Source organism: Morchella sextelata, assembly GCF_020137385.1.
Source record: "Morchella sextelata strain SCLS chromosome Unknown scls_26, whole genome shotgun sequence".
Classification (NCBI taxonomy): domain Eukaryota; kingdom Fungi; phylum Ascomycota; class Pezizomycetes; order Pezizales; family Morchellaceae; genus Morchella; species Morchella sextelata.
Genome location: NW_025408641.1, coordinates 1,057,779 through 1,079,709, shown reverse-complemented (window position 1 = coordinate 1,079,709; position 21,931 = coordinate 1,057,779). Strand labels below are relative to the sequence as shown.

The following is a 21,931-nucleotide window of genomic DNA, read 5'->3' as shown; positions in this document are numbered from 1 at the left end:
TTATTACGATTAGTGGCATAAGAGCCTACCGCTTCACCCAATAACCCCAAACTGGCTCGTACCTAATCGGCGCATCACAGGCCAGTCTATCGATGCTTATAAGTTGACCCATTGAGCTCACCATTTTGCGCCGTCTTGGAGAAATCGTGATATATCCCTGCTGGCTCTACCAGCCATGTTAACGAATTCATTGATTCATTAACCTGGGACGTTCGTGTAAAAGGACACAGAGGATTTATTTGCAGGGCGGAACCCCTTTTATAGGGCTATTTGAACCTATAATCAACCTCGGAGGAAATGTGTTTATTAAAGTAACATATGGAACTGAAGATTCATTTCCGGATCCATTTCCCCATACCAATAAGATTCATTTCCTCATTAAAGATGGTCCATTTAATAAACACATTTACAATAATTCATTTCCTGCCAAGGTTTAACGCGAGAAAAAGATTCAAACCCTATGTAACTAGAGTGTGCTATAAATGAATAACAAACCATCACTTTTTCCAACAGTTAAATCCTAGTCTCGTACCAGAAACTACGGACTTTATACGTTGACAGGGATGTAATAACATTCCCGGGTGGCAACTGGTGTTTTCGGCACAATAATCGGGGTTTTGGCCTAGCAACCGGATTTCTTTGGTAGGGAAATCGGGGTTTTGGCAGAGCCAGTACCGGGATACTTAATCACCCCGGAGGACTTAAGTCGGGGTTCTGGCATAGCAACCACGCTATTTGGGGGCAAGCAGTGCCAAGCACATCAGACTCACCCGGTGTAAAAAATACTCAACCACCACCACCACCAAAAGATTAGCGAATGGGTCTGGGAACGAGACTAGTTAAACCCTATTTACGTATAGCAAAACTCGCGCAGAACTATTGCTGACTCTACAAGGTTTGGAAATGCATTATTCCAGAAAAGAAAGAACAAAAAAGGAAGAAAGTTGCTGGAAGTTGGTCATCTTCCTCGTTGCAGTTAGGAAGCATTATCATTGGTTAATCTTCTTCTACCAGGACTGCTATGTGTATGTACTAGACAAATCGCTGCTCCCGGGTTCTGAAGGGACATAGCTATCATCCACTTTCATAAGTCGGTAGTTTGCGCCGGCTTTTGTTGATATCATGGATAATTCGCTTCGTAGATGGGTTGGGCATTGCGATATCCACTCAGAGGTCGTAAATAGATTAGACAGTATTTTTCACTCTCTTAAGCATTAGCGAATTTGCGACCAGTGGCTGCATTCCACTCGTATTAGTAAAGGTTACTATTTTGGTAGGGTGTAAATTTGGGATGAGGCACGATGGACAACTGAACTTTACCAATCCTAAGCTAGCTTTAGATGCCACAAACGAAGGACAATAAAGGGGGTAGCTCCTAAGGGGAATGATCCCATCGCACCACTTCTAACTTCCTAACTCTTGCTTACTAAACTACTATTTCCTTTTACCCACTCTATAGATCCAAGGGGGTATCGTTAGGAATGTTTTCTGTAATGGAGTCGGGGATAAACGCAAATATCCGCTTCCATCTCTTGAATACACATCTAAACTACTTAGCCATTGCCAAATTTTAAGCCGTTTCAATGAATCACATTTTTTGTCTTCTGGGCCCTTAATTTCCACCCAAACGACATATTCTTTCACTACACTCCACACTACCATTTTTGCGAATATTTGCATATTATACAATAATATCCTCACGGATCGATTAGAACCCTCAGATAACTCTTACCATAAGCAGCGAAGCCGAAATGTCACCATATTTAAAAAACTGCGTAGTCGTGTTGCCTAGGGAATGGAATTGGAGTCACAATCTATCACTCGAGTCTTTTTCCGTTCCCTTGACAACCAATTTCCTCTCTGCCTAGCGTCTCTACCCCCCTGGTCTAGCGTTACAAATTCAACTAAAACAAAAACCAATAGCATCCAGGAAATAAAATAGGTCAACACCCAACGAAACCCACCTCGAGATGTTTGCAGAACTAAGGTGTATTATGCACACAACCAAGTGCACTGATTCTACGCGGGTGCGCCCCATATCCACCTCCATCACCCCCAGATGCAAAAAGATAATTGACAGGCCCTAATCCGGGATTGAACCGGAGACCTCCTGCATTCAAGAGAACCCAAAGCAGGAATCATACCACTAGACCATCAGGGCTTGATATCAACGCTTTCTGGTGATCACTAAATTCAGATTATTACTCAGATACCCTATTATTATCTCTACCTGTTGCTCGTGATAGTCTGGTTTCCCGAAATCCTTGTGTTCAGCTCTTGATTGGGCTTAGCGCTTCGGGAGTCCTCAGAGGTTACAGTCATCAGGGCTAAGGGAGCTGACTATAGCCTTGATACAAAGACGTTAGTTATGACGATAGGCCAAGTTCGTTCTATTAAGATTTACTGACCCAAGACAAATCCAGAACCAACACCTCAAGCAGAAACTGGTGCCTCTATCTAAAAGCTATAACGTATTCAAACAACCATAGACCTCATAGCACCCCTCATCGCCCTTTCCCAAGCTACAACTCAAGTCCTACCATCTTCCCAACCCATAGTCAAAGTCCCTACCTCTCCGTCCGTTGCAATGCGTGTCGACCCATGATCATTGAGCGAGAGACTTCTCGATGACTCACCTCCAAGTGCTTACTCACACTACGCCTATTCTTCATGACAGAAAGGTTCATCTACCGAAGTTACTACAAGGCACGCAGGCTCGACCCTATTCCACTCTCCTGAATTCTTTATCCCTCGCTTTTCAAAGGTGGGATATATACTGCACCAATATCGAGATCTGGGTTAGGGTTATCACCTCCACCGAATATTTCCACACAGTCATGAGCAATAAATACGCATACACAGGGCTATAAGTACCAAAGCCCACTTCCCCATACCTATACTAGCCAGTCGTTCTAACGAAAAAATTATATTTCCACCGTAACCCAATTTCTTTGGAGCGAGTGATGTCCTATGTCTCGTCTAACCGCCACATCTCAAGCCTCACTCCCCTACCCAATGCAATCCCAACCGGCACTTTTTCCGGAGAATACTTCTTGACGGGCGGAAGGACGCCCCGCCCCTTTGGCCGGTAGTACGTAATGCGCTCTACCCAGGGGCGTTTTGGCTTTTATTCCTGATAACGGTGGTGGTGGTGGTGATATGTATGTGCTCTACAGAGATGATATGACGGAGCGGAGCCGGGAACTAAGCGAGTGCACTGTGGGGTGTAGCACATAGAGTATTTGCGACCGTTTGGCGATCAGGAGGGCACTGGGCATGGGCTTGTCTATCGTGGGAATCTAAAGGAACGAAAGCTGGAGCCAAAACGTCGGGGGAATTCAAGCCCAACACCGAGACTGGCGGGGAAATGATACTTGCGTGGGATGCGAGAGCCGTCAAACCGGTCGGGATTAATACTTGCTCGCGGGTGATTTTGTTGAGGAATAAGAAGAGGACAATGCAATTAAACCTGAAAATAGGATTCGTGAGTATGTACATGTATAGCAATAAACAGTAAAATCAAATTCAGAATGATTAATAAACCCGCGCTCGCTACCAGTGCCGAATGAGGGGCGCGCAGCTTCACGCCCTGCATGTTTCCATTCGAATCGCATGACCCAAAGCCTGAACCTGCCCAGGAACGGAGCTTTGCATTGGAGTAGGACCGACATCCTCTTTTCTGTGGTTGGCGGCTGCTACATGGAAACAGGCACGAGTGAGTAGCTGTGCGCCAAGCTATGCACACACGATCCCTATAAATGACAGATACCACTTAGGGGACGACACCAAGACGAAATGACTGCAAAAGCAGCCATTGACAAGTGTATGTAAGTTCATAGCAGTAATAAAAGTACCCCAAGCTCTGTCGCCAATGAGACCTTCTTACTTGGCGAATTTGCTAACATAACGATTGGTATATGTAGCTACGTAGCGTGGGGAACGTACAGGACTCCTTACCTTCTAAACAATTAACCCCCCCTAAACAGGACCTGCATTCGTCAATTGCAATGAAAATTAATCGGGATAATCTAATAAGAAGTTATAATTAATGATCATAACGCCTGGCAGCTGTGACACAACAAATGAAATCCAAAGTAAACATGTACATCTTGCACTCGCAGAATAATAACAAACAGGCAATTGCGAAAGCGCCTTCAATTAAAGACAGTAGGCCGGAAAAGAAACCCAAAAGGCAGAAGGTCGAACCCATCAAAGCATTGTATCCTCCGAGAACCGGTCCCAAGGCCAGGTCATTATTTACAGACACCATATGCTTCCCAACCTCTCCGTAGAGAGCTAGCACAACCTTTCAATTCACTCTCCAATCCGCCCACCGGTACCACTCCCCCCCTCCCTAATCAGACTTCCCGTGCGTGTCGAACTCGGCTCATGACCACTCCAATGCATCCTAGTCCTAATCTTCCGTTATGATATCCCCCCTTCCCGGCGCTCGAGCAGAACGTGCAAAACTCTATAATCCCAGATCCCCGGACCAGAACTTTACTCTCACCGGCGCGGCGGCGGGTGGAAATTAAGATTATGTAGCTATAAGTACTCAAGCGGTAAAACCGGGCGTGCACGCGCGGTTATACCAGCCAGCCAGCAGGTTTTGAGTTTTTGACGATCAATATATATCCCGCCCCGCGCGCGCCTTGCCGTACCGCTGGATCTCACCAGCCGCGGCCCACATATTGGTTTCTCCTCTTTTTGGCAGAGCGCAAGTATACCATGTAACGCGGGCGCGTAGAGAGCTCAAGAGCTCGAAAGTATACACTCGTAGCTCCTCCTCACCGCGTGTGGCTCGAAATCGAATCAATCGGACCGAGGGAAGGAGCATCCATCCAATGCACCACGTCCGACCAAGCGCGAAATGCGCTGCTTCTATAGAAGCACTGCCGCGGAACGTCTAGCGTAATCGCACTTGGGGTTGCCGTTACTCGGATAGGAAGTTGACTGCTGCTGCTACTTGTTCCCATGTCCTCATTTGCAGCAGAGACCCGCGATCTATGTACACTGCACCGCATCTACCCCAAGCCCGGCACTCCCTACTGCCATATCTCTAGACTAAGTGAACAGACGCGGCATCCCCGATCACGATCAGGACATGTAGGTACCCGGCACCTTGCTCTTCTCTGCCTGCACTGCACCCCCACGGCTAGCTAGCTATACCCGCCCTCATATATACCCTCCCCCCCCCCCACCCCCGCCAGCACTTGCCCTCCCCGTCCCCAGCAGCGAGGAGTAAGATTGATCCGTCCGTCAGTCCGCAACCCACGCCTCTGTCTCGCCTCACACCACCCTCGCCCTCACCCTCAGCTCTCCCTCCTTCCTTCACCGGACACACACACACACAAAATAAGGTTATTCCACGCACCCACGTGTGCCCGCCTCCCTCCATGTCCCCCCCCCGGCTAAACACATGCATCCGTCACGCATCACGGTTTACTCATCCGGCCCCCGTCTGCCAATTTTAGTCGCTTGGGGGGCGGTGTAGGTCTGGGTTAGGGTTGCTCTCTTTAATTGCCCCCATACCCACCAGGATAGACTTTGAGCGCTAGACGGAGAATGGAGTGGAATCAACCAATGCAGTGGAATGCTGTTAGCTGGCGCGCTGGCCGCGAGTGACTTGTCCATACCTCTCTACGGATCTGTGGAATTCCGCTAGTGGCTTTCGCCCTGCTCCAATTGTCTGTCAACATTGGCTGACTGGTGACGACGGGAATCTGTACAACAATGTGTGTAATGTGGGCAGAGTGTGTATCGGATAATTATAATGGTTGAAACGGTGCGACAGTACCACAAGGCTGGGTGTGTGGTGTCAGACAGACAGACAGATTATTACAGCAGCTGGAGTAGTACATGGTACCAGGGGTAGAGGGGCAAGTGCTGTACTTGAATTTAGCAACACCTTCCAAGCAGAGCAGAGAAAGCATCGTGAGAACTAGTCACTGTCACTGTCACTGTCACGGCACCTGCCCGATCAGAGTGCAATGCACGGCGCACAGGCTCAAACCAGCACCTTAGGGCTATGCTGCCGATTCGCCGGTGAGGACGTCAACGCTGCATGTTTCTGTTCCAAAGATATCGATGCATCTACAACTAGATGGATGGTGGACAGGATTGATCCCCGCGTGTGGGGCAATAGTCGCCCGCTATATAGGAGATGCAACACTGCACGCCGTTATCATTATGCGATCGCTACCTGAGTCCTACAATGCAATGCCTGCTTTTCTGGGGAGTTTTGCATGTTTCGCTTAATTGGGGCTGCAGATAAACAATACGATCAAATGCAGCCTGCAGAGTAATGGTAATGCTATAGCTGTTCTATCGATATGCCATAAATAACCACTGCCTTCTCGATAGATTCCCGATAAACCCTACCTGCCTGCCTGCCTGCCTGCCTGCCTGCCCCCGCGCAGTCAGCAGGCACGACGGACAGACAGACTACAACGACAGTCAATCCCGTACCCTGCCGGCACTGCTCTACGCAACGAGAAAGTGCAACCCCCCGCGACCTGTCTGTCTTGCCGCCCAAGCCATGTCTACTGTCTATACCTGTGGATAAGGTTCGCTCAGTCGCATGAAACTCGCTGCTCATCTTAGACGAGCGGGAGAGGCGTGGGTGGGCGCTGCACGACGGTTCTAGAGCCTCATCCCGAATGAACCCATCAACTAGTAAATGACATGAATACTCAAAGTGCGTATTTTTAGCACTGCTGGTAATCAAGACTTTCAAGAGCGCCGTCATCAAGCACTTGATCTTGACTCGAAACCCCCCCTGTTTATCCGTGCCTACTCTATATGTGCCATGTCCGTCTTCCCGCGCCGCCGCCGCAGGACAAGTACCCGTCCGCTGCATTGGCACTGTACCCTACGGCCACAGGCATCGTTAGAGTAGATCATCTCAGTGCCACTCTAACTGACTTTCTCTCTCTCTCAAACCAGATTAATCAATCCTCCACAGCGAAACCTAGAAGCACAAAATCCACCACAGCAATCCCAAAGCGGTAGAATGGTCAGATTAACTAGCGGACATCTGGCGTTCTTCCAGAATTCAAAGCCCCCGTGCGGGAGCATATCGCTACCAATGGGTCGATCTTTGACAAAAGTTTCTGATGTGGCTCCTCTGCCCTGTCCTCTACCGTGAAGGCAAAAACAAAAATGTAGAGTAGTGTAGCGCAGCGTATGTGACCTGGCGAGAGTCGGGCTTCTCGGAGTAATCAAGCCACCACCAGCAAAATATCCAGACCAAAGTCTGGGCCGGAATATAGACAACAAAACAATGGTTGAAATTTTTTTTCCACCGCTTTGTCGCAAGTACTATTGGCGTCTGGTGCACCACATACGAACCTACCTACCCAACCTGCATAGAGCGCTCACCTCCGTGCCTCCTTCTCTGCTCTCTATTCTCAGCCGCACAGTCTGATATGGGCATGTTGTCCCGATGCTTTGGTTCTTTGACGGGCCGTTGCTGGTATTTACTCAATCCACTAGTACTGTAGCCAATGTCTACATGTGGCGGTAGGGCAACATGCGTCAAGGCTATCTTTTGGGGTCGTCTTGGCGCCCTTCTGGAAGAAGAGATTCGAGAATTGGGAGTCTCGTTACGTACTAATCCTGAGTGTTTTTATCCGTAGCCAGACCGGAATGGAACGTGATGTGAAGCCAGCGAGATTCGTGGATCGATCTTGCATTCCTATGTCTAGCAGTCCTTCGGCTTGGTCTGGGGTTTGGTTGCTGTTGTGGCTGAATTGATAGACTAGCATCCATGCCAGCGGCACTTACTGTAGAGTACTGCTAGTAGAAACGGCCAGGGCCTGCTGCTACTGCGGGTGCATCTAATATTCGTCCCCGATTTGGGTGTGCAACGGACGTGGGTAATGATGATGGGTGGTCATGGATGGTGCGGTCCACACACCTGCTCTACTATGCCATGTCTTATGCGTCTCCGCCTCCCTCATATCGACCAGGGAAGTCAAGAGGCACATACTATATTGATTGTAGCCATTCTTGTAACTCGCGGGTGTCGTGCCAAGGATAACCACACAGCCAGGCATTTTCCATTATACGTAGAGACGTAGAGCGTACTAGATATAAACCACATCTCTCCACACGCTCTTTTTTTTCTTCTTTAATCAGTCAGTCACCCAACTAGCCAGTCACCCAAACGACACGGATAGAGACTTTACCTGACAAGATGTCTTCATCACCAACACTCAACGTCCCCACTGCAACACCCATTGCCAGTTCCCAAAACTCGCTGTTCAGCAATGACACCACACTCAATGAAGGGCCACAATTGATGCTACCGGCGCTTCAAGAGGAGAAGGCAGTAGACCCAGTACTCTCGCCGAGGAACTGGCCAAATGGCAAGAGTAAGCTATCATCTCTTGGGTTGATGACTATTTCTCTCATCTGAATTCACGCTGATGGAAATGACTTGAAAAGAGATAAAAATTTCGGCCATCATGTCCGTCATGACTTTCATCGTCACAATGAGTGCCTCAGTAGTTTCCCCTGCTATCCCAAACATGGAAGCCTACTTCAAGATCACCAGGGTTGCTGCCATTCTCTCCCTTAGTTTGTAAGTATCGTCCTCTTCCTTCCTTCCCTGGATGGATACTAATGAAAAGTAATAGATATCTTCTCGGTATCGCCTGCGGAACCATCGTCTTTGCCCCTCTGAGTGAGGTTTACGGCCGCAACAGGATCTACCGGCCAACCTGGTTCCTCTTCTTTATCCTCCACATCCCCATCGCGCTCACAGATAGCTTCGCGGCTCACGTCATTGTCCGCTTCATCTGCGGGTTCCTGGCGTCACCTGCATTGACGGTTGCTGCTGGGTCCTTTACTGATATTTATACCAGTAAGTTCTCGACCCTTCTTTCGCCTCAAAGTCAAGTATTAATTCATCATCTTATAGCTGAGGAAGTCGGAATCCCTCTCGGGTTCTTCATTCTTTCTGCCTTCCTTGGTCCTGTCGCTGGCCCCGTTACCGGTGGCTACCTAGCGCAGTACGCTCCCGGTGGTGTCCTCGAATCATGGCGCTGGATCATCTGGTTCATGATGATCTTAGCGGGGATACTCGGGCTTACTCTTTTCTGGTTGCCGGAAACCTTCTACCCTCTGATCTTGGAGCGTGAGTCAAGGAAGGTCAACTTCAAGGACATCAGCATGGAGCCCGGCATGGACGCTGGTATCGAGAAGAAGCAGGCTGTCAAGGCCGTGGCTGGGTGGGGGGAGGTTTTCGGAAGTATGGGCAGGCCGATCATGTTGCTGATCAAGGATCCGATTGTACTTTTGATGAGCATGTACCTGAGTTTGATCTATGGTATCTTGTAAGTCTCCCTCTTCTTCCCGCTTCTCTTTACTATGGCCTGATACTGACGGATCATAGGTTCCTGTACTTTGGTGCCTACCCATACGTCTTCTCAGGCCGTTACGGATGGAAGCAGGGTCCTGCCGGTCTCACCTTCCTTGGCATCGGGCTCGGCGTCCTCCTCTCGCTGCCCACGGCCGCACTTGGCAACAAGCACTTCTACCTCAAGAAGCGCCACGCACGTGAGGCCATGGGAATCATGGGTGCATACCCTGAGGGAAGACTCCCGCTGGCAATTGTAGCGAGTGTTGTGGCACCCATCAGTGCTTTTTGGTTTGCGTGGACTGGATTCAAGGATGTGCACTGGATGTGGCCAGTTGCTTCGGGAGTGCCGTTTGGATGGAGCATGGTCACCATGTTTGTGTGTGTTCTCGGCTATCTGGGAGAGGCGTATTTGTGAGTATCTCTTCATCTTCTGCTTTGATATTGTCTTGGAATTAGGAGACTAACTGTGGGTCTCAGTGATATGTCGGCCTCTTGCATGGCTTCTGCCACTCTCCTCAGGTGTCTGTTTGCATTCGGCTTCCCGCTGTTTATGCCAAAGATGTACGGCAACCTTGGTGCCGAATGGGCCGGTACTATACTAGGTGAGCCCTCATCCCCATCATTCGATATCTTCTTCCTGCTAACAAAACCCTTAGCCTGTCTCCTTGTTGCCTTCGCACCAATCCCACTCCTCTTCTACAAATTCGGTCCCCGAATCCGTGCCAGAAGTAGATACGCCACCTCCTCCGGCACAGAGATCCAGCCAAAGTCCTCCGCCTTCAACTCCGAGACCTACATCCAGTCAGCGGAGGTTTCGCCAGCTTAATGTCACTCCCTTTCTTTTCTCTTTCATTTCCTTTCGCTTTCCTTTGGTTCTGGTGTTGGAGTTGTAAGGGTGTATATATAGAATAACCTAGACGAAAACAACCGTGTTTTCCTTTTCTTTTGTTGTCTTTACTCGGGTCTTTCTCTCTGGAGTTTTCGGTTTCTTCTTGTTTGGGGGGGGAGAGAGAGAGGGTCATCGGCTGGTCGTGATGCTGATGATGATGGTGATGGGGTTTCTCTTATGTTGGATAGATGAATGCTTGTTAGTGAGAGCACAAATAAAACCTAGTTACACACTGATCGAAGAATTAAGAGAGCTGGCGATGTCTGTACTTGTACTCGTGTGACATCTGGTGATGAGAAGTGCGACGACGGTCTGGGGAATTTGCACTTGCCACCTTTCTGCACTGCATCTGCTCGGGCCTATCGAGAGAGGAAAGCTAGCAGTGCGCCCGATAGCACAATCCAACCCCCATGAACCCTCCGTTCCCCACATTAGCAGACGAATTGCGACGCAACAGATGCGCGAGTGATATCCAGTGAACCGAAATAACCCTCATCCTGGAATATATATATATATATATGTCGACCGTTGATGTTTCGCTAAATCCTAATATCGGGCAAGATCTTCAGAGAGGGAATTCTTGCTTACTATATATATAGCCCTCCCTCTCTCTCTCTCTCTCTCCTTCCCTCATTCCGCTCTCTTGTTCTGTTGGGAAAGCCACCACGGCCAGTGAGGTGCGGGCCATAGCGAGCTGACATTCTGTTTATTTTTAGTACCCGACACCGCATATCCTACGTCCCGTCTGAGACAATTTATATCCCAATATCTATGCACGCAGAAAGCCACAAATATTCTAATCTGGTAGAGCACTTTAGAGTAATGGTAACAATTCAACTCTTCTGTTCTCACCAATCCCGCTCAGGTTGCTCGAAGAACCAAGAGAGCAAATGCCCGGTGCGCCAAGAGCCAAGGAATACTCACACGCCATCACTCGCCCTTCATGAAGAATCGGAATTTTCGTTCATCTAAGGAAAGATCCGATTTCGTTTGCCAAAATCCCAGGCTCGCTTACCTACCCCATCGCGTTTGAAATTAAACCGCCAGTTTTTCTCTCTCCCCGAGTATAATTGAAAAGATTAACCCAACCCGAACCCTTCGTTCGAGGTTTGATTTCTTTTGATTTCATCCCTGGCCAGTCTGATCATGGGACTCATCGGCTGATCTGACTTGCTAGATTATCATAGTCCCGCAGATTTAGGGCGGGCGGGCGGGCGGGGTAGTATAGATAACGGTACATCTCTCTCCTCTTCCCCACCCAATATACCCCGCCAGTACTAAGTCGAAAGGGAAGAATCGGTCTTCGCGTAATTCTCCAGGCTAAAGAAATAAACTCGAAAAGCCACTTTGGCCTCCTGCTCATGTCCGGTATAACGCCGCTGATCAGTTCTCTTGCCTACCTCTAGCTCATATATGCTGTTGCTGCATATATATCCATCATTGAGGTGGGTGCGCACGTGTCATCTGCTTTAGAGTTTTTTTTTTGCATAGCAAAAGCCGACACCAGATTTCTTCAGTCTTGAGAATAGGAATTGCCAAGACCCTACAATAATCTTAAAACAGGTTTGGGTGGTCAGTACCAAGAACATTCAACGTTACCACCGCCGCTGGTTAGCGACTATAGAAAATTCCGGATTCGCTGGCCGGCGGTGCATGCCCATTCAATCACTCCTATGCCATGTAGCTCTAGTCCGTGTGTAGCTTTCTAGGATACGTTACACCCTCATTAGAATCGAAGAAAAGATTTTCATATATAGGATCATAGATACTCACTCGGCTTTTCAACCGCCTCACCGAACAGACTTTGTCCATTATTATACGAGAAACTACGAGGCAGCATTTAGCTATAATTCCTTCCTTTATGTGGTATAATTCTATCGGCTGAAGTCCGTTCGGATGCTAGATGGACCATTCAGGCATATTCAAATAGGCAACGTATGAGGCCATGCACGAGAATTGAGTACCACGGATAGATATGAAATAAAGTGCATCGTGAGGGCAGACAGGGTGAGAGATAGGAGCTGTTTCTAGGCTCCTGATGTTAGCTTCTACCCACCATGGAGGTTCGGGTTTGGGACTTGGCCATACATAATAAAACAAAACTCTCTGCAAAATAGAGGACACACTTATGAATTTCTTCAATCTTCTTTCTCATTTTCTTTCTACTCCTACATGAAGCTCAGAATTACTGTCTGGCGATGGAACATGACTTGGAACGGATGTTCGAGGATGGTGTACTTACGCCATGTTCCTGAATTCCCTGGCCATAGCTGGCACGTGTAGATGCGACATTTCACATTTATGTGTGGACAATCTGTCACAATCGCGAAAAGGACACTTGGCGCACAAACGGGCTTTCTAGAACCGCCAGAAGGTTACAATTAAGAGCCCGATTCACAAACCATCACTCGATACCGGCGCTACACGAAATTGTTGATTTTCTGGCTTCCAAATAACCTTGCAAGTGGGACTGGAAATTTCGAGACCTGATCTGGATATCTTATCCAGAGACCTGGAGAAACCAGTTTTTTCACAATGCGAGATATTTTCAGGCCACTTTGGTAAGTCCCGAGTGATAGGAAATGACGCTGACTATTCTAATTTTAACTATAGTGTGGCACGAGACGAGACGAGACGATAGGAAACTCGGTACAATAACTTAGTCTTGTCTCCCTTTTTCTTTTACTAGTACATTGCATGTAGCGTTTAGCCATTCACATTCTCTGCCGCTTGTCATTTTTTTTGTTAGCATCGGACAACCTCCATGTTGTCCAGACGGTACGTGTTCTCTCACCCTCCCTTATCAGAGGATTCTATTCTTCCTTTCCTCCCAACATCCTATCATTCAATGCAATACTTTGTCAGCCTCTAAAGAAAACTTCATTACCGATTTAGTAACTCGATCAAGGGCGGCTATAATAGATATATATTCTATTGATATTCTCACTCCGGACAACGTTACGAACACACTTCAGATTCGGGCCTCGCACAAGAGAGCCCAACCAGGTTCTAGGTCGATCAATTGCACCATGTTTCTAGAGAGAGCTATGGGCACAGGTCCAGTCTATTCGATACCTGAGTGAGGTTTGTCTGTCACTATCACCGTCATGTCAAAGCGTTCTTGTGCCGTTGTATCGAGGCCGCGCAAACCCATCCTCCTCAGAATCCATAAATAATCTAATAACACTTTGCACTTTGCACTTACCAACGTATGCAGCATGGTGGGGGCAATATGCCGTATCCCAATCTTCCGTTAATATTTCTCCAAAGGCACTTCACGGTAAACCCCATGGTGTTACATAGAATGCGGATAAATCCAAAGGTAAACAGGGCCGAAGCACCCCAATGCCGTCCTTCGAACCTGCCGTGGTTTTTCTACCGGACCACACCGAGAAGTGATACAGATATGCTAGTATATTTCCGCTAAATCCATGAGTAGCTCCTGAAGTTGGTGCCGTGTAGACAACTTACAACCACCGAAACCCGGCCACCCCATATGAGAATACGAATTCTACATAAAGCCACCTCTTTCTGCTTCAAGAAGCCGCCGTAGAGCTGCTCCTGTTCTATCGTAGTATTGGCTGGAATATTACTATGATAGAACCACTTGATTCCCCCACACGATCGGCCGGTCCAATGGCGTATTGATACGATATCGATCCTAATTTTAGGTACTTTAGTGATGTGGGGGAGGCACTTTCCCCACAATGCGACTGAAGCTTGTATGGTAACTTTAGACGTATGCTGATACCTACATCTTTCTTGATAAGAATATCCAGGTCATAAACTTATAACGGGAGTGGCTGTGTAGCTGTACAACTGGTGACACGAGATCTCGGTGTCTTGGCGCCATTTTGAGAAGTCGTTCCAAATACTGAAACCACCATGCACGAGGGATTAATGAGAAATAGAGTATAATGACGAATCTTCTTGAGAGCCCCAGTGCTCTACGGTTATTGCTGCCGGTACGCAGCACCTCTTTCTGCACCGAACGCGCTAAGGCCAGGTCTATCCAGTACCATTGGATGCGATTTTTTGCTGTAGCCAGTGATAGTATGGATTCATGATTCTTGGAGGATTGGTTAGTATATTTGTTATCCATAGAAATGAAGGAACTGTATTATCGAGATGAGTCAAAAAAAAATAAAAAAAAATCTAATTCCGGTGGAAAAAAAGTGAATTCACTGCGATTTGAACTTGATAGCAACACCCCGTTTCGATCGGGGGACCTCCGGGTTATGAGCCCGGCGCGCTTCCGCTGCGCCATGTTGCTGTGAAAACAATATTATTTTTTGCTATTTGGCCCACTCAGTAAAGTGAAAGAGATTTTAGTGCGGCTCAACACTTCGTCCCTGGAACTAAGCTCCACGCTAGAACGTCATCCCTGTCTCGAATCGCGTGTTCCCATGGTCACGGTTTCTCTGGCTCGTTAATTCGGATGTTCCTGCAATCTTGACAGGGACGAGGCCTTTGGATGAGGCGGTGGACGTGATAGGTGTGGCCTGTCGCTGGTAATCTAGGATCCCTTTCCAGTTGCAACGGAGTGTTGGGAGACAGGGCCTATCAGATGAAACCCCAGAGCGGCTATCCAACGATCGAGGCCATGGTATCCTCGCTGGGCAGACAGGCAAGGAGAACCAGGAAATATATACACGCTGCAAGGAGTGGCTCATTTTGGTGTAATTGGGGAATAGGCGCGAATCAGAGGCCGTTGCCATCTAAAGGCCATTTCCAGGCTCTTGCGAGATTTGGCATGTTCGACAGTGCAGTACTGCAGGACCAGCATCATCTCAGGAACGAGGCCCAATCACCAGAACAAGCACTACTAACGTCTTAATCCACACTGCCCGTACACCAACCTCAAGTTAATATATCTCCATACCTTTCGGCAATCGCCACCCGGAAGAAGCTCTGCCATACCCCTTATCGATTACAACTACGTATATACATACAGCAACCTCCAAATTCCAATACGGCACGTAGCCCCATAGTTGAGCTCTTTGTAAGCTTAGTGCTCAAGTAAGCCCTAAGGTACACCAGACTGTACTATCCATCCCCGTCTCGGCTGCCAGTTCCGCCGCAACGTGAATTCCGCGCTGCATCTCCCCCATTCTTAAAGAAAGGGAGTATTCAGGGAATAATACGAAGCTTAATCTTAAACGCGCAGATTCGGTCATGATCTGTACCAACAGGAGGGGACATGTGATACCGTGCGAACTACTGTGCAATGAAGACTAGCTATGACCTGGCCCGGTCAATATATCCGTAACCACCCCGGTCGTTCCTGACCGTAGTCTTGGCGTGTTTGGTCGGTGCACCGTGATGCCGTTCCCGACTAGAGAGAGAGATAATCTGATCACCAGGGTTAGGTTTTGAGCCGTTGAGTTCTCTACATTTTGGGGACGCTCAAGAATCATTGGTTGGTTCACAAGTGCAAAAGGATCAAAAGTAATAGAATAATATGTAGTTGATTCATTTTACAGAGATTGCATCGAAGTAGAAATTTAATGAAATAATTTTGTACAGATGCCCCCAGAAATGTAAATTCTAAAAGTACATACAATGACAAAGGAAATGACCCCCCCAAAAAGGAATAACCAAGGGATAATGCGTAATAAAAGTTATCGGCTACATAATAAGCAACCAGTTATAGAAATACAGTCAATGTCCACCACCACCATCCATCACATTCATAACGCCCCCACATCACGCTCCACTTAATAGCCTGAGGGAGAAGCAGTAGCCGTAGGAGATGCGACCACAGAAGCAGCAGCTGTGGTGCTAGATGTTGCGGTGCACTGGGTTGGCATGTCCATATCAGCTGGCTTCAAGGCCGAGATCGCTGTGCACCACTTTGCGGTCCTGTCCTCGGTGATATCGCCTGCCTCGATGCACAGCTCGATGTAGTTCTTGAAACCCTCGTAACCATCGGTGATGAGTCCTGTATAATGCTCACGTTTGCACTGCTTGACCAAATACCATGGTGCAGCTTTGAACGTGAAGCTGGAAAAAGAGATATTAGCATGGATATCCTAAAGCGGCATGGGAGCTAGAGACATACTTGACGGGAAGAACAAGCGCACGGACGGCCTTCATGGTGTCATTGCTGAAAGTAGCGGTCTCGGCTTCGGTGACGTCTCCAGCAGGCTTCCCAACGATAGTGGACATTTCATCCTCAAACCCGCACCAGAGAGCAAATTTGTAGACCCATTTGAACATCAACATCGCCTTGGCTATTCAGTTTGTTAGCAAAAATCCTACGCTCACCGGGAAAAAAGTTATACGAACTTCCTTGTCCAGGCCTTCCAGGGAAATGATTGATATTGTAGACAAAGTCGCCAGACTCAAATGCGATGAGCGATGCTAGCGCCGCCTTTGGGCCCAGCGACCAAACTTTGTATGCCTTGAAGGCTTTGTTAAGTTGCTCCGTTGCAACAGTGGCGTTTGTGCATTCATCAGGGAATGAAGCTTTGGTGCAATCCGCAGAGTTAGGAGCGATTGCGAGCACCTGCTGTTCGGTCAGGGCGTCGATCTTGGTATTAGTTGAGAAGGTCGTCGCCGTGACGCTGTTGACGGCGATCAAAGATACTAGGGAAGCGAACAAGACGTTAGAGCTGGAGAAATACATTGCTGCTGTTGTGTGCGTGTATGTGTTGGGAGGCTGTAGTAGATACTGTCTTTTGACTGGTTGGTGGGTTGAGTGTCGTGTAGATGTTGGAGGGAAGTTGTAGTTTATGTAGTTTTTTTGTAACTGTGTGAGAGGGAGGACCCTTGCAAAGGATCTGCTATGTAGTTATATAGCCACAGCATCCTACAACTTGAATGTGGTCGCCAACCCCCCGCCCCTCCCCTGCCTGGATTGACTCCGAAACTGCACCCACAAAGGCACTATTCTATGTGACAGGCACACCTACACACTTTTTTCTTGCTCTAAACATGGATCCCTATTCACTAGCTACCTAATTGAATTGGCACCCCACTCCACGCTGTGGGTTGTGGTGGTTGGCGGCGGTGGCTCTGTCAGCTAGAATACTGTTGTGAGTTGCCTGTGGGAGGGATCGATTGGACGAGAATGCCGCTCGCAACCAGCTGGCACAAAACGTATGTACCCCTGAGAAAAAGGATTAAACGCATGATGATGATACCTAAAGTTGTTGTCAGTCAATACCCGTGATTGCTTTTCTTTTCTCGCTTCACCTACACAGCCGTTTTACCAATTTTTTTTCTCACTGTGATGTCTCTTACTCCCTTTTGGAGTGGGGAGTCTTCTAAAAGCTGTCGAAGAAAACAGTAACGCTGGTGGCTAGTGCTTAGTTGCGATCGTGGCGCGGTCTTTCCACTTTGAGCCAGATTTAAATTTCTCCCTGCCAAGCCACCCGCGATCTACCCCTCTCAGGGCTGAGGAAAAAAGCGCTCAGGGTATATAAATAAAGTTACCCGATTTTTTATTGGTTTTCGGTAAGGCGCGTGGGTTTGTAAGGGTCTTGCTTGTACTTGTAGAGTACAGCGCCTTTACGGATAGCTGGATTAAATCGGTAGGCGACGCAGCTAGCTGGGGGCGGTGTGCCACACCCCAACTTGCCAATTTGAGAGAGAAAAATTCAGGAACAAGATACAATGCAGGTTTCACATATGGGGACTGCTACAGGCAGGCGGCTCAAAGAAAAACAAGTTTCCGCCGATGCTACTGGTCGAGGGCAGTTTATCCTCAACCCTAACCTGGCCGGGGCAATAATCTGCGTAGCTGAAACGCTCGACCCCGTTTGTCAAATTGCCAGGACCACGCATCACAGTGGATCACTCGGTTCTTTCTATTGGGCTAGCTCACGTGTCTGCCAAGGAGGATGCCATCACAGTAATAAATGTGCAGAATACGGTTAGAAGGGTCAAACAGAGTAATACCGAAAACGGATGCGTACTACAGTATCCGGTAGAATTATTGCGAAAGTCAGAACTAAAAGGGTGGGTTTCTTGGCCCGTGCTCACTGCAAAAATTCCTTTGAGGGCCAATGGGACTATCGGGTCACGGAAAACCCACTTTCGCATTAATTCTACCAGAATCTGTACATGTAATGTGTGGCGTGTCGTCACCGCCCTACATGTGTATATTTGCGCGGTCAGCATCTTTATGACCGCTTTTCTTGTGGATGCCAAAAATTGTGACGGGTGATACTTTGTTTTCATATCGATTGACAGTACATAGAATCCTTAGGCGAGAAAAGTCTCCTTTCGAACAAGATCTTACTGTGCATGAGCCCTTCTGACTAGAACCGAACGTGGAATGCATTAGTCCTAGTAATTACCAATTTGACCTAGCCCCAAGTCCAGTTTAGACTCGTGCCGCAGAAAACCAGGGCAATTAGGAATTTAGGATTTGTAAATGGATGTCCAGGCGAGCAAACCTACATCTGTAGAGGGAGAGAGACATCACAGAGACTCGTGGCAGAGAAACTCCATGTCTCGGGACCACGTCTCGGGCCACGCTAAAAAGAAATTACCATCGAAGCTAAAACTCCGGGGTATGCTAATGAGTCATGCATACACTACGAAAGTTTGCTCAAATAGCAATTCTCAAAGTTGTTCTAACAGCAACATGGCGCAGCGGAAGCGCGCCGGGCTCATAACCCGGAGGTCCCCCGATCGAAACGGGGTGTTGCTATCAAGTTCGAACCGCCTCCAGGCAATTCATTTTTTTCTTTCTCATTGACATTTCCTTGTCCTACGAAAGGAAGACATATGTGTAACGCTAGAACCACGAACGCTAAAAATTTCACTATATATAGCGCGCGCTTCTCCGTTAGGCCCATTCTCTAGCGCCACCGAGCGGGCCATCAATCACAATTTATCACCCGACCCTAAAAGTTGATGTCGCAGATTCATGTCCAGGATATTTGTCGCGCTTATCTAGCAGTTTTACAGGCTCAATTGCCGTGTCCAAATTGATTCGAGATTTCCTCGGACATCACAAGCGCATCAAAAAAGAAAACCCACTGGTCTTTTTTTCGTCTCCATCGCTGCAAGTTGTTCGTATCGGACGGATAAGACACTTGAAGTCTGTAAGCCACGTGCATACAGCCACGTACGTAAAGAGTAGCTTAAATTGTTCGACCGCAGACCACAGTCGAGAGAGCATCACAAAATCGGCCACGGCTCACTGTGCTCTCCATCCCGTCTGACAGCCTTCTTTTTTCTGCGCGTCGTGACTTAAGCTTCCCACATACATATGCTTCTGCAGCAGGCTTAGGTTATATCCACAGAGAATATAGACTAGAGCATCGTGGCTATCGTGGTTCTATATTTATCGTCAGCCCCAGGGTTTAGTACTCGAGAGTACTCAGCAGGCCTGTATCTAAAGTTAGACCCTCTCTGCTGACAAAGCTTCATGTAGTCATGGCCAGCGCTCTCTCTGTCACGAGACCTCGACCACAAGAGGAAATGCAATAATAACAGTAAGTGTCGAAACGGTTTCATGATCTGAAACCCCCCAAAAAGCTTGATTTCCACGCGCGCGGCCTTATTGGATAGGGCAGCTTAAATTTCTACCCCCCCCCTCGGAGTCGCAATCAGGGGTACATATATAGGCAGCAGCGATCAGGGGGGTGGGCCAGTTAATTCTTCTTCTCGGGTACTCGTTATGGCGAGGAGAGTGAGAAGAAATCTGCCACGCGCTTTCACATCACCTTGTATGTATTTACCCGTCCGTTCCGGTCAAAGGTTTGTCCGTTTAGCTGTCTTTTCGGTGTGTCAAGAAGCGCCACGAAATAGTATGAACCCCACCACAACTCCCGACTCTATACTACATAAGAAAGTAAAATGTCTAATTTTCATAACTTATCTATAGATATGTTCTTAAAATCCATGTGAATCGTAGACTGTTAAATAAGCAATTATACATTTAAGGTTAGGGTTACCACAACGACCGGTGTTGTTTCCGGGGCAACGGTTTAGATCCGTTCGGCCCTTTCCCGCTACTGCTACCAAGACATGGCAAACATAGACGTCATACATCCAGGATGTGTAGGTACCTATTTCGCAGCAAAGTGTAAAGCGCAAGTGAAATCGAGCCATGCTGCCGCCCCGCTACTAACTACTATTGTATGTCGTTTGTGGATGCAGGTAATGATCCATTACACAGTTATTAGCCAGGTATGAGGTCACCTGTATAGTAATATCAAAATCATCTAAGCCCTTCGGAAATGTTTCCCAGCCAGCGAGATATGAAATCCGCAGAGGTTGGTTTATAATATAAACAGAGCATATGCGGACAGAGGAGGATCTGATATTTATATAGTTCCTCGCGAGAATAGGAATGCGTTCCCATATCTTTAAACTCACAGCAATTCGTCCAACAGTTGTGCCAAAAAACTTTACTTTGATCCATACCCATACCTTTAAAAACGCAATGGCTTCTTATACATCCTTAGATCCCTCGGCTCACCCTAACACCGGGCTCCTCGCATCGAAGCTCTTCGACGTCAGTGGCTTTAAAGCTGTCGTGACGGGTGGTGGAACTGGTATTGGGTTGATGATAACCCAGGCGCTGGTAGCCAACGGAGCGACAGTTTATATTTCCGGACGTCGTAAGGAGGCACTAGATACGGTTGTAGAGAAGTATTCAGGCAAGGGTGGCCCAAATGCTGGAAAGATTATTGCGTATGTTGTTCCTGTAATTGGGGTGAATATGAAGAAACTGATAGTGGTGAATATTTAGGGCACCAGCGGATATCACGGATAAGGAAGATATCAAACGTCTTGCCCTCGAGATCAAGGAGAAGGAGCCAAACGGTATTCATCTCCTTGTTAACAATGCCGGTGTTGCAAAGGAGAAGCAAACCACGTCATATAAGACTGGAGAGCCAGATTTCTCCAATGCCGACTCCATCACCGAGCATCTGTGGAAAGCAACCCCGGAGTCATGGGCAGGTTAGTATTATCCCCCGATTTCTCTCACTGGCGATTGTGAAATAATCTTATTATTGTATAGAAACTTTCGAGACAAACCTGACGGCCCAGTTCTTCTGCTCGGTTGCATTCCTGCCACTCTTGTCAAAAGGAACTGCAAACACACTAGGTTACTCAGCATCCATCATCAACATCACCTCCATCTCCGGCGTTCTGAAAGGAAGCAGCTCAGGACAGTTCGCATATGCCACTTCTAAAGCCGGTATTTAATCTCTTCCATCGGCATGGTGACGTCCAAGTATTGACATTGATACAGGATTTATCCACCTGACACGGATGTTGGGAACCACATTCGCCGATTGCAAAGTTCGTGTCAACTCCATCGCACCTGGTATCTTCCCGAGTGAGATGACTGCCGACAGCTCGGACGAGAATCAAAAGTCGGAGCTTAAGGGTATGGGACAGAGCCTTCCTGCTAGTGAGTAATCCCCGGGCATTAATATTTCGAGTGATTGTTAATGATCCTTTTGTAGAGCGCACTGGAGGTGATGCAGATATGGCTGCTGCGGTATTGTATCTTGCTGGCCCTGGAGGTGTCTTCCTTAATGGACAAGTGTTATATCCCGATGGAGGTATGTTACTTCATATTGTGTCCCCAAGATATCAGATACTGATTGCTGTTGTAGGAAACGTCTTGACAAGCCCATCATCAACTTAAATACCCATGGGTGTTAGCATTTGCGTCTAATTTTAATTGTGATGAACGAATTCATGTA

At 47.8% G+C, this 21,931-nt stretch overlaps 4 protein-coding genes across 4 annotated transcripts; 3 read left to right on the top strand and 1 right to left on the bottom strand.

Moving 5' to 3' along the window:
* Positions 1-5,990: 5,990 nt before the first annotated feature.
* Positions 5,991-6,206, top strand: H6S33_008542 (uncharacterized protein; the record flags this gene model as incomplete). The annotated part of the gene is made up of 1 exon (XM_044839901.1): positions 5,991-6,206. The coding sequence occupies one exon, from the start codon at positions 5,991-5,993 to the stop codon at positions 6,204-6,206; it is 216 nt and encodes a 71-aa protein (XP_044688087.1).
* Positions 6,207-8,197: 1,991 nt separating this feature from the next.
* On the top strand, positions 8,198-10,190 carry H6S33_008541 (uncharacterized protein; the record flags this gene model as incomplete). Its single annotated transcript, XM_044839900.1, has 7 exons — positions 8,198-8,375; positions 8,449-8,584; positions 8,640-8,866; positions 8,924-9,338; positions 9,398-9,775; positions 9,842-9,966; positions 10,021-10,190. The coding sequence occupies 7 exons, from the start codon at positions 8,198-8,200 to the stop codon at positions 10,188-10,190; spliced, it is 1,629 nt and encodes a 542-aa protein (XP_044688086.1).
* Positions 10,191-15,970: 5,780 nt separating this feature from the next.
* H6S33_008540 (uncharacterized protein) lies at positions 15,971-16,881 on the bottom strand (the record flags this gene model as incomplete). The annotated part of the gene is made up of 3 exons (XM_044839899.1): positions 15,971-16,256; positions 16,315-16,486; positions 16,542-16,881. 3 exons carry the CDS (start codon positions 16,879-16,881, stop codon positions 15,971-15,973), a joined length of 798 nt encoding a protein of 265 aa, XP_044688085.1.
* A 3,774-nt stretch (positions 16,882-20,655) lies between these two features.
* H6S33_008539 (uncharacterized protein) lies at positions 20,656-21,873 on the top strand (the record flags this gene model as incomplete). Its single annotated transcript, XM_044839898.1, has 6 exons — positions 20,656-20,906; positions 20,965-21,176; positions 21,238-21,417; positions 21,472-21,633; positions 21,689-21,787; positions 21,842-21,873. 6 exons carry the CDS (start codon positions 20,656-20,658, stop codon positions 21,871-21,873), a joined length of 936 nt encoding a protein of 311 aa, XP_044688084.1.
* Positions 21,874-21,931: the final 58 nt, after the last annotated feature.